General features: G+C 37.2%; 1 protein-coding gene across 3 annotated transcripts in view; it reads left to right on the forward strand.

Moving 5' to 3' along the window:
• COL4A3BP (collagen type IV alpha 3 binding protein) overlaps positions 1-12939 on the forward strand; it is a 140891-nt gene that overhangs the window by 66648 nt on the left and 61304 nt on the right. For all 3 annotated transcript variants that reach the window (XM_018053702.1, XM_018053700.1, XM_018053701.1), the window contains 4 exons: positions 116-223; positions 599-737; positions 8011-8094; positions 12243-12400. In XM_018053702.1, coding sequence (XP_017909191.1) covers positions 116-223; positions 599-737; positions 8011-8094; positions 12243-12400 — 489 coding nt within the window. The remainder of the gene's footprint in view (positions 1-115; positions 224-598; positions 738-8010; positions 8095-12242; positions 12401-12939) is intronic.

A 12939-nucleotide genomic window follows, 5' to 3' on the forward strand; every position in this document is an offset into this window, starting at 1 on the left:
CTTACTACAATGAGTTTACTTAATATTCATCACCTGACATGGTTAAAAAGTTTTTTCTTTTGATGATTAAGTATTTTTTATTCAATTTCTTCATGTAGTTTACTTTCCTTTTTAGACTGAATCTGGATATGGATCTGAATCCAGCTTGCGTCGACATGGCTCAATGGTGTCATTGGTATCCGGAGCAAGTGGCTATTCTGCGACATCCACCTCCTCGTTCAAGGTTTGTAATTATGAATGCTTTAAGTTAAGGCAGCATAAATTGAGTTTAGTACTAAATGTTGTGAGCAGAACTTATTTAATAGTTTTTTGAAAAAAAATCTTTCATAATTTTTCATCACAATGTTAATTTGAAAATATTAAATATTAGCAAGTTATCAGGCTTATTTCTATCATTTCCTTCAGGCTTATCACTGTCAAACAATTAATTAGTTTCCAGTCTTTCCCTGGAAATACTACATTGAACTTGACAACTCTTCCTACCCCAAGCCCTCAGCAGTAAGATATAGACCTTAAATTAAAAGATGATGAAATCCCATGGGACTAAGTAAATTTTAATTTTGTTAACTTGGATTCCATCCCATTTTCTCTGTTGCAGAAGGGCCACAGTTTACGTGAGAAACTGGCTGAAATGGAAACCTTTAGAGATATACTGTGTAGACAAGTTGATACTCTACAGAAGTTCTTTGATGCCTGTGCTGATGCTGTCTCCAAGGATGAATTTCAAAGGGATAAAGGTTAATTAGGCTATTACCACTATTTTTACTTGGAGAATGAATGGATTTAAAGCCTCTTGATCTTAAAGGGTAATGTCTTTAAGTGATGAAGGTAATTATAGTTACTTGTGCTACACATTGCTAATGTCACAGATTTCAGTGTCCACATAACTTGTGTACTTTAATAGCACCTTAATTAATCTGATCACCCATACCAGATATCATTGAAGACTTTAAAATGATTTTTGAACTCTCTATCTTATTAAAAAATGTAATATCATCTTGATAATATGGAGCATTTCACATGATTATGTCTAATAAATTGTACCCTATGACAAGTCATAAGAGACAAGCATATGTGTGTGTTAAATCCTCCACATGGGGAACCAGTCAGTCTTTTTTCCCCTCCCTCTTCTTCTTCTTCCTTGCCCTCTTTCCTCTCTATCTCTTCCTCTGTCTTCCTTCCTTTCCTCTGCCCTTTTTCTCATAGAGGAAGTCTGGGTAATGGAATAGACTAATCATGGAATGACATGTACATATATAAGTAATTTCTAGGGTGGTTTTTTCCTTTAAGAGTTATGAGAGAGAGCGATGATATTTAGTTAACCTGTAATATGAATTCTAAAGATACTTTTTGTTTGTTACTGCTGAATATTACTGGTGGAGTATCTGTTCTTCAGTTTTTCTCTTAATCTGCTATATAGGCAAAAGTGAACTACTCATAACAGTATTACTAAATAGTGCTAAGTTCATTCCCAGTATGTCTGGGTTGCCTGACATGGTTTGTTTTTTTGTATTATTAAATGTGTTACGTGGGTTTATATTCTTTCTGTTAACTTGCCTGCAAGATGGCCGAGTAGAAGAACATGAGCTCATCCCTTCTTAAATATTCTTTTCCTATTCTCTGTTCTTTTTTCCCTTTCTCTACCTTCTTTTGGATTGAATATTTTTTATAATTCTATTTTTTTATCTCCTTTGTTGACTTTTTGTTAAATTTGTTATGACAGTGGCTACTTCAGGGTTTGTAGTATACACATTTAAGTTATTACAGTCTGCCTTCGAGTAATATACCACTTTTTTTATTGTGTAAAAACCTAGAATAATGTATTTCCATCTCTCCCCACTACTAAGGCAAAGCAGCTCAGCATTCTCTAGCCAGTTCCCTATGTATTGTCCCAGGTCTGTGTTGTAGGGACAGACACTTTCCCTGCTCCACACAGACTTTGGGTCCTTTTCCCTGGAATCCTTTCAGATGGTTCTTTCTATGACCTCTGTAGTTCCTCAACTTATATGTGCTATTAATACTCTACACAAGACCCTCAGTGGGACCTTCTGCCCCTCTCCAGAGTCCCGTCTCTATACAGTACAGCTCTCTTCTCCCAAGTACTCAGCCTTCTGAACTCTAGTGACCTTTGTCTATCTGGATTTTCAGCTCCATTTTCTCACCTCAGAGAGTACTAGGCTCCTCCTGAGTTCCTCCTTACTCCGCAGCTTGGAAACCCTCACCGCTATAGACTGGACCAGTCACAGGGCTCACATCATTTGTTTCCCAATCCTTAGGGATCACTGTCCTTTGTTGCCTGATAGCCAGTGTCTTGAAAACCATTGTTTCATATATTTTGTCTAATTTTTTAATTTCATGCTAGAGGGTAAATTCTCTCTCTGTTGTTCCATCTTTGTCTGAAGCAGAAGCCCGTATTCCTCTTAAAATACTTAATTTTATCTAAAGTAGACTTGAAATTCTTTATATTTGATACACTTTAAGTTTTTGGCTCTTTAGTATTTAACGTTTATTTCTCTAAAAAATAAAGACGGTTGAACTTTTATTTCTCTTTAGTTAAAAAAATGTATACTTATTTTTCTGTCAAATTAGATCTTACATATCAGCTTTCATTTGCTTGCAGACAGCAAGCAAACTGTCCTTTAAACTAAAACAAGGTAGATACAGATTTGAATTCTTCTTAATTTTTAAATAGTCCATGTCTCCATGTCAATAATACATAGCATTTTAAGGATGAAAGTGATGGTGGAAGGAGCGGAAATTGGCATGCATTCACAACCAAGTTGTGTAGAAGATTTGAAAAATATCCTTAAACACTATTCGTGTTTGACTATATAGCAACAGTGATGTGTGTGTGCTCTGTCATGTCTGACTCTTGGTGATTCCATGGACTGTGGCTGCCAGGCTCCTCTGTCCATGGGGTTTCCTAGGCAAGACTGTTGGAGTGGGTTGCCATTTCCTTCTCCAGGGGATCTTCCTGACCCAGGGATCAAACCCACATCTCTTGCATCTCCTGCATTGCCGGTGAATTCTGTACCACTAGCGCCACACAAAGGTAGTGGCACCCCACTCCAGTACTTTTGCCTGGAGAATCCCATGGACGGAGGAGCCTGGTGGGCTGCAGTCCATGGGGTCACCAAGAGTCAGACACAGCTGAGCGACTTCACTTTCACTTTTCACTTGCCTGCATTGGAGAAGGAGATGGCAACCCACTCCAGTATTCTTGCCTGGACAATCCCAGGGACGGAGGAGCCTGGTAGGCTGCAGTCCATAGGGTCACTAAGAGTCAGACACAGCTGAGCGACTTCACTTTCCCTTTTCACTTGCCTGCATTGGAGAAGGAAATGGCAACCCACTCCAGTATTCTTGCCTGGAGAATCCCAGGGATGGAGGAGCCTGGTGGGCTGCAGTCTGTGGGGTCGCACAGAGCCGGCCACGACTGAAACGACTTAGCAGCGCCACCTGGAAAGTGCAACAGTGACAGACTAATATATTAGTTTGCTAAGGCTGTTGTCACCAAAGTACTCTATCACCTGTGGCTTAAACAGCAGAAATTTATTTCTCCACAGTCTGGAAGCTAAAAATGTGAGATCACGGTTTTGGCAAGTTTGATTTCTTCTGAAACCATGAGGGTCATGAGGGAAGGATCTGTTCTAGACTTCTTTCCTTGCCTTGTGGATGAGCATCTGCTCCACATGTCTTCACGTTATCTTCCTTCGTAAGTGTCCATGTCCAAACTTCCTTTTCCTACAAGGACACTGGTCATCTTGACATATTGACTGGGCCCATCGTCATGACCTCATTTTAACTTGATTACCTCTGTGAAGACCGTGTCTCCAAATACAGTCATAGTTTGGAGTATAGGAAGGGTAGGACGTCAGTATATGAATTTAGTTGCAGCACAATTAAGCCATGACGACTAATTTCCCTATAAATGGCTATTTTGCAAAATTTTATTTTTAAGAGTACGTGCTGGGTAAAGCTGAAATAACATGGAATAAGAACACTAAGCGCCATAGTTTCTTGCCTCAACTACACATCAGAATTGCCAACCTGAGGATCTTTGTAGGTGTAGCAATACTTTCACTAAATTACCAAGACTAAATTATCTGTGACTTTAAGTAATTTTTAGAATCACACACTTCTTTCATTGTGTGTCACTGAAATGATAATAGCAAGCTCTCATTTTAAGTATTCAGTGTTTTTATCTAAAACATTTTATTATAATTGCTAGTAAGACTGAATACCCACCGCCCCCCCTTAACCCCCACCCCCAACCCCACCCCTGGCCACACACACACACTCTTCAGTAAGATTTAATTAACCATTTAGGTCCAGATAGATGGCTCTGGAGAAGGCAGTGGCAACCCACTCCAGTACTCTTGCCTGGAAAATCCCATGGGCAGAGAAGCCTGGTAGGCTGCAGTCCATGGGATTGCGAAGAGTTGGAGACGACTGAGCAACTTCACTTTCACTTTTCACTTTCATGCATTGGAGAAGGAAATATCCAGTGTTCTTGACTTGAGAACCCCATAAAAGAGGAGTTTGGTGGGCTACAGTCCATAGGGTTGCAGAGTCAGGCAGGACTGAAGCAACTTAACGCACACACAAAAACAAGACATATATTCATATTGAAAATAAAGGTTCTGATCTTATTTTTCTATTCATTATTAGTTTGATGACTTGAAATAAATTACTTATCAATTTCTGCACATCTCTTTCCTCTGTAACATGGATGTTGTTACACAAGCACGTGATTGTGAGATTTAAATTAGAATATGTAAGCACTGTGCTTAGTAGCAAAAAATCAATAATAGCTGCTGTTATTAATATGGTTAATTTGGATAATTGCAGGGATAATGAAAGCAGGAATGTATAAGATCCAAAGATGGAATTTAGCATAATAGATAATGAGTTGGTGAGGGAGAGACTGGTCTGATAGGGATGGGAGATTTGTATTAGGGCAGTGTTTCAAACCATGTCAGACATCCCTTAAAGGTGCTTCAGTATGGACAAGGAGTCCTTGGTTGGGAAGGGAGGGGGGAAGGCCACTTTTTTACCCAGAGGAGCTTTTGTTTTCATCACTTTTATATGTTGATTATTTGCTTTTAAAAAAAAGAGGTTAAAAATTTCTGCTTGATAATACTAGGCTACTCAGTGGTTAGGGAGATGAAAGCAAATCTTTAGTAATCCAAGGTAGATGCTGAAGAGTGAAAGAAGTGCAAAAATTTCAGTATTGAAGACCAGTTAATCGTAATAGTATTGAGCCAAGGTCAGGATCTTGTCTGAGGACGACTAATGACTTAAAGTTAGAGCAGCTTTGTGCTAGTTAATTTCTTAAAGACAAAGTGAAGTCGCTCAGTCGTGTCCGACTCTTTGCGACCCCATGGAGTGTAGCCTACCAGGCTTCTTCGTCCATGGGATTTTCCAAGCAAGAGTACTGAAGTGGCTTGCCATTTCCTTCTCCAGGGGATCTTCCCGACCCAGGAATTGAAACCAGGTCTGCATTGCAGGCAGACTCTTTAACCTCTGAGCCACCAGAGAACCCCGTTTCATAGAATTGACCTTATTTGCAAATTATTGATGAGAAGAATCTGGAAATTTGATTAGTCTTGAAACTAAAGTATTTGCAGAAGCTACAATATGGATATTGAAGTCTGGAGGAATAATGACGGGTATGGAAAAGAAAAATGTCAGTTGGATATTTATAGCAGCTGCTGATAAAATAGTAGGTGTTAGTGTTAATAGATAATGGCAGCTTGTGGCTTGAAAATTATCATAAATAAGTACAAATTTTTCAGGTAATAAAAAAATGAAATAGCCCACTGATTAGAAAATGGTAATACTGAATAAAGCTATTTTCCATTTAGTTAGGGAGGGAATAAAGAAATAGGAATAGGCTTTGCTTCCATTAGAGAGAGAGTTAAAATAGATGAAATGTTCCTTGTAGACCCAAATTGCTCCTGAAGTAAGGAGATAGACAAGAAGTAGGACATTAGTTTAATGTGAAGATGTCTCTTTTAGAAAGGGAGTTCAGCAAAAGATAATATTAAGTTAGTACAAATGTAATTGTGATTTCAGACCATGAATTTTAAATCATTGTTCAGTTGCCAGGTCGTGTCCGACTCTTTGCAGCCCCATGGACTGTAGCATGACTGGACTCAAACACATCTTTATTAATCAAAATAAGAATCATTACAATTAACACATTTTGCCAATGAGAAATAAATTTGTTTATTCCTGCAGCATAAAAATCCATGCTTCAGGATTCAGTGAACTCTTGGAAAGCATTTTCTGTGTCTTGTTAGTTGTGGAAGTATTTTCCCTGCAAAAAGTTGTCTAGATGCTTGAAGAAGTGATAGTCAGTTGGTGAGAGCTCAGGTAAATATGGTGGTTGAGGCACAACTTTGTAGCTCAATTTGTTCAACTTTGGAAGTGTGGGCTGTGCAAGGTACAGTCGGGCATTGTCGTGGAAAAGAATTGGGCCCTTTCTGTTGACCAGTGCCAGCTGCCAGCATTGCCATTTTCAGTGTATCTGATCAATTTGTTGAGCATACTTCTCAGATACAGTGGTTTTGCCAGGATTCGGAAAGCTGTAGTGGATCAGACCAGCTACAGACCACCGAGCAGTGACCATGGCCTTTTCTTGGTGTATGTTTGGCCTTGGGAAGTGCTTTGGAGCTGCTGCTTGGTCCAGCACTGAGCTGGTCGTCATCGCTTGTCCTATACGATGCACTGTTCATCACATGTCACAGTCTGATCAAGAAATAGTTTGTTGCTGCTGCCTAGATTAAGAGAAGACAACACTAAAATGATGATTTTTTTTAATTTCCAGTCAGCTCATGAGGCACCACTTATCAAGCTTTTTCACCTTTCTAATTTGCTTCAAACGCTGAATGACCGTAGAATGGTTGATGCTGATTCTTCAGCAGCTTCTCCTGTAGTTGTAAGAGGATCATTTTCGATGATGGCTGTCACTTGTTGTCAGCTTCGATGGCTGGCCACTAGGCTACTCATCCTCAAGGCTCTTGTTTCCTTGGCAAAACTTCTTGAACCCCCATTACACTGTACGTTTGTTAGCAGTTCCTGGGCCAGATTCATTGTTGATGTTGTGAGTTGTCTCCACTGCTTACGAACCATTTTGAACTCAAATGACAAAATTGCTCAAATTTGCTTTTTGTCTAGTATCATTTCCATAGTTTAAAATAAATATAAAGTAAACAAGTAATAAATCATTAGCAAAAAAAAAAGGCAAGAAATGTGCATTAAAATGATATATAACCTAACCACATTTATTTAGAATGTATTCCAATATCAAATGGCCAATAATGCAAAAGCTGTGGTTACTTTTGCTCCAACCTAATAAATTGAAGAAGCCATTCAAAAATATAGAGTAAGGTTGGTGGCTGAGGTTTAGAAATTGATGTTAAGAAGCAGAATACATAGTGCAGAGGATTCGTAGGTTAGGCAGTGTAAAAAGAGAGTATTGTATAGAAGAAAGAGGTATGTTGAAGAACACAGGGAATTCTGTATTTCCTGGAATTGGGTAAGTTAAAAGGAATATCCAGGCACAGACATACTGGGATGAATTAAAATCAGTGTCAGAACTGTAAGTCATTATATTTTCCCTGCGTATCCTGGAGGCAAGATAAAGTATCTTCTTTACGTATCGATACCTTTACCATCCTCTTCAGTCTTTGTAGGTCTCTGGCAGAATTAGAAAATCTCCCTAAGGTAAGGAGAAACAGATAGGAAGACTTAAAGGAAAGAATAATTTATATCTCAGTACTATCCCTTACAAAAATGAGAGTGGATATGGTTTTTGTAGTAATGTACTTAAAGACATTTCACAGCATACTTATTGGACATCTGTTGATGAGCACTGAAAATACAAAGATGAATAAGATCGTGTAGTCATGGTATCCAGAGGATATTTAATCAGTTGGACATAAGAATAAACTGGTTAATTTCTGTGTGCTTTCATCCTGATGTTCTTAAATATATTTTATTTAGTGGTAGAAGATGATGAAGATGACTTTCCTACAACACGTTCTGATGGAGACTTCTTGCATAATACCAATGGCAATAAAGAAAAGGGTAAGTAGTAAAGTTTTCCCCTCAAGGTATTTGGGAAAAATAAAAGTCTTTTTTAAGTTGGAACATGGAAGTTTCTTCTAGGAAAAGACCTGGAGGTAAATACAGTCTGACGTTAAATAATGCAACAGCTCATCTGACAAATATTTCATTCTAAGTTTTAGGCATTGGCCAGTTATTTCAGTAGTGTTTGGTAGAATCAGTTTCTAGTACTGAAAAAGTATTTCTCTTTCCACTTGATAAACTGGTGTTGCAATGTATTTAATCAGTGTTACTAAAGGAAAATTATTGAAATAGCTGCTTTCATAGCACAGTTGTTCATAAACTCAGGAACAAGGTGGTTTATTTCATATATCAGTTAATAACGAGTTACTTTCTGGATGGAACTGCTAGTTGTTCATTAGGAATCTGTGTTTTTAACAACACAGATGAACATGGAGGGCATTATGCTAAGAAATAAACTGAAGACAAATAACACATGGTATCCCATATATGTGGTATCTGTTGGGAGAAGTTAGGTTGTAACAGAAACCTGTGATTCATAGTCAATGTTTTCTTTTAATATATTCTAAGAAAAAGCTGACATGGATTTTTAAAACTTTTTTTAAGTTGCAAATAAGCCTTTGTGAGAAAAATAAGTTAATCTAATTATGCTTATTTTTGCTGAAGTTATGAAAGAATATGAAGTAAAATCTGTGGCCGTGGCATATTTTCAAATTGTTTTTCAGTTGCTAAGTCTTGTCTGACTCTTTGCGACCCCATATATTGCAACATGTCAGGCTTCCTTGTCCTTCATTATCTTCTGGAGTTTGCTCAGATTCACGTCCATTGAGTCAGGGATCCTATCTAACCATTTTGTCCACTTGCCCTCATCTCCTTTTGCCTTCAGTCTTTCCCAGCATCAGCTGTTTTCCAGTGAGTCAGCTCTTTGCATCAGGTGGACAAAGTATTGGAGCTTCAGCTTCAGTATCAGTCCTTCCAGTGAATATTCTAGGATTGACTAGTTTGATCTCCTTTCTGTCCAAAGGACTCTAGAGTCTTCTCTAGCACCATAGTTCAAAAACATCAATTCTATGCTCAGCCTTCTTTATGGTCTAGCTTGCACATCCATACATGATGACTGTTGGAAAAACCATAGCTTTGACTATATGGACCTTTGTCAGTAAAATAACGTCTCTGCTTTTTAATATGCTGTCTAGGTTTGTCTTTGCTTTTCTTCCAAGAGGCAGGTATCTTTTAATTTCATGGCTGCAGTTACAATCTGCAATGATTTTGGAGCCCAAGAAAATAAAGTCTGTCACTGTCTTCATTGTTTCCCCATCTATTGGCCATGAAGTGATGGGACAAAGATGCCATGATCTTTGTTTTCTGAATGTTGAGTTTTAAGCCAGCTTTTTCACTCTCCTCCTTCACTTTTATCAAAAGGCTCTTTAGTTCCTCTTCACTTTCTGCCATAAAGGTGGTGTCATCTGGAATCTGAGGTTATTGATATTCCTCCCGGCAATCTTGATTCCAGCTTGTGCTTCATCCAGCCTGGCATTTTGCATGATGTACTCTGCATGTAAGTTAAATAAGCAGGGTGACAGTATACAGCCTTAATGTACTCTTTACCCAATTTGAAACCAGTCCATTGTTCCATGTCCAGTCCTAAGTGTTGCTTCTGGACCTGCATAAAGATTTCTCAGGAGACAGGTAAGGTGGTCTGGTATTCCCATCTCTTGAAGAATTTTCTATACTTTGTTGTGATCCATACAGTCAGAGGCTTTAGAGTAGTCAGTGAAGCAAAAGTAAATGTTCTTTTGGACTTCAAGGAAAGGTATATAGAACAGTGGAATAGAATTGAGAGTCCAGAAGTAAACCTTATTTCATATAAAATAAATATGATCTTTTATAAGAGTGAATACAAGAAAAAGAAAATAGGTTTTTAAACAGCTATATTGAGGTATAATTAACATACCATACACTGTATATATATTTAAAGTGTACAGTTTGATCAGTTTTAGTATTATCATGATGCTATCGCCTCTGTCAGACTGTCCAGAAATTCCCTGCCTCCGTCCCTTTTGTCTTCCCTGTTTCTCCACTTCTCAACCAACCACAGCCCTTCTTTCGCTGTAGATTAGTCTGCATTTTCTAGAATCTAATGAATTCGATTTTTCTTGCCTGATCTCTTTCTTAGTTTGAAATTTCCCGTTGTTATACATATCATTATTCAGTGTCTTTTCATGGCTGAGTGGTATTCCCTTGTGCAAATAACATGACGGGTTTCTTCAGTTCATTTGTCTATTGGTAGAAGTTTGGATTGTTTACAGTTGGGAGCTATTATAAATAATGTTCCTGTGAACATTCAAACACATTTTTTTATGGATATATATTTTATTTCTTTGGAGAGATGGAATGGTTGAATCATATGGTAGGTATATATTTAACTTTTTAAAAACCTTCCAAACTACTTTTCACCAGTCATATTTGAGAGCTCAAGTTCCTCCATATCCCCACTGACTCTTGAAGTGGTCAGTCTTTTAAAATTTTAGTCTTCTAATAGGTGTATAGTGGTATCTCACTGTAGTTTTAATTTGCATTTTCCTAGTAACTATAAGTGTTGAGCATCTTTTTATCTGCTTATTTGCTGTTTGTATTTCTTCTTTGGTGAAATGTGTATTCAGATCTTTTGTTCAATTTTCAATTAGATTATATTTTCCTATTGAGATTACTGTGTATTGTATTGACATATTAATATACTGAGATATCTATATTAATATTAATATATGAATATATGGATAGATAGATAAAGGATATGTCCTTTATCTTATGTATTCTGTGCAAGGATTTTTTTCCAGTCTGTGGCTTGTTTCATTATTCTTTAAAAAATTTTTTTATGGATATTATATATATTTGAGGTGAGACTTCCCAGGTAGCTCATTGGTAAAGAATCCACCTGCCAAGCAAGAGGTGTGAGTTCAGTCCCTAGGTCAGGAAGATCCCCTGGAAAAGGAAATGGCAACCCACTTCAGTATTCTGGCCTAGGAAATGCCATGGACAGGGGAGCCTGGTGGGCTTCAGTCCTTGGGATCGAAGCGAGTCGGACACAACTGAGCAACTAAACAACAGCAACATATTTAAGGTGTTCAGTATAGTGATTTGGTGTATATGATTATGGTGAAATGATTACTGCAGTCAAGTTCATTAGCATATTTTCTCCGTTACCATTATTTTGTTATTAACTATAGATTAGCTCTCTAGACTTACTTATCCCACAACTGCAACTCTCATTCTTTTAACAGTGCCTTCAAGAGTAGAAATTCTTAAGTTGGATGAAGTTTAGTTTGTCAGTTTATTTTTGGATTGTGGCTTTGCTGTCATGTCTACATTATGAGTTTTTGAAGTTGGAAGTATTATTTCATTTATAAGAGTTCTGTTGAAATGGTTTCTTATAACTATAGCGCTGTGGGACTTCCCTGACTGTCCAGTGATTAAGACTCCATGCTTCCAATGCAGGGGGTTATGGGTTCGAATCCTTGTCAGGGAACTAAGGTTGCACATACCGCACATGGTGGCCCAAAAATAAATGAATAAAGCTTAACGATATTATGCTGTCTGTCTGCATCTGATGAGTTTTTTTTTTAAGATTGTTCATTCAATTCAAAGACTAACTTTAAATTAAAATTACAATATATGAACATAACCATTTTTATGTATGCATTGGTCCCAGAATTATATTCAGACATTTACTTAAGTTTATTATGTTACCTTATTCATTTCAGCAGTTTCTCCTCAGATTTTTCTTTTAAATTCAGGGTTTCTCAAAATATAAGCTAGTTCTTGCTATAATTAGGTCTCACTCTAGGCTATCTGTTATTATTAAATTATTACTTCTCTTACCACTTATTCACTGGGTACAGCATAGCAAATAGATTTCAGGAAACAGAATTCAGAGAAAAGGACTTGAGAGTACATATGTTGTCCCAAGCTTCTTTGCTTGTAGAGATGGATGGAAATTTTTAAGTGTTGGCCAACAGGAAGGCAACTCCATTTTGAAAGTTCTGCTCTAAAAAAAAGAAAGTTCTGCTCTAAAAAATATCTAATTTTAAGTTGTAGTGAGGAATGATTTCTTTGTTATAAAGATTTATAGTGAATAATTTTTTTTCCAGTATTTCCACATGTAACACCAAAAGGAATTAATGGTATAGACTTTAAAGGTGAGGCGATAACTTTTAAAGCAACTACTGCCGGAATCCTTGCTACACTTTCTCATTGTATTGAGCTAATGGTAAAACGTGAGGACAGCTGGCAAAAGAGAATGGACAAGGTAAGATTCTCTTTTTACTTTTTAAAAAATAATCAGATTTTGTTTATATACCAATCAAACATTTAAACCTAACTAACTTCTTAGGGAAAGATTGTTTGGATTGTTAGAAGTTGGTGGTACTAATCCTCTAAAACTTTAGAACATCTTAAACTCATTTTTCTAATGAGATTCACTGGTAATGTATTTGGTTATTGTATGATATGCATTCTTCATTGGATTTTAACATAAAAGTTTTTCTAATGATAATAGTGATGCTTTGAAATAGAAGTATGAACCATTTAACATTTCCTAGCTTTATTGTCTAACTCATGAAAGTATGCCTAAGTTATATGAACTACTTGGTGTGTATTAAAAATACCAGTTTATAAAGTTAAATCTCAACTTGCTGCATTCATGGCCGTGTATGTTTGCCAGCATCACTGGTGTCACTCAGCACACATTTTGTTGTTCATTGACCATTTGCTTTATGGTCACCTTTCCTACCTGTGTTTAAACTGCACCACTGATAATAATGTTATAAAACGAATCTTTAGTTATAA

This window comes from Capra hircus, chromosome 10 (assembly GCF_001704415.2).
Source record: "Capra hircus breed San Clemente chromosome 10, ASM170441v1, whole genome shotgun sequence".
NCBI classification, from domain to species: Eukaryota; Metazoa; Chordata; class Mammalia; order Artiodactyla; family Bovidae; genus Capra; species Capra hircus.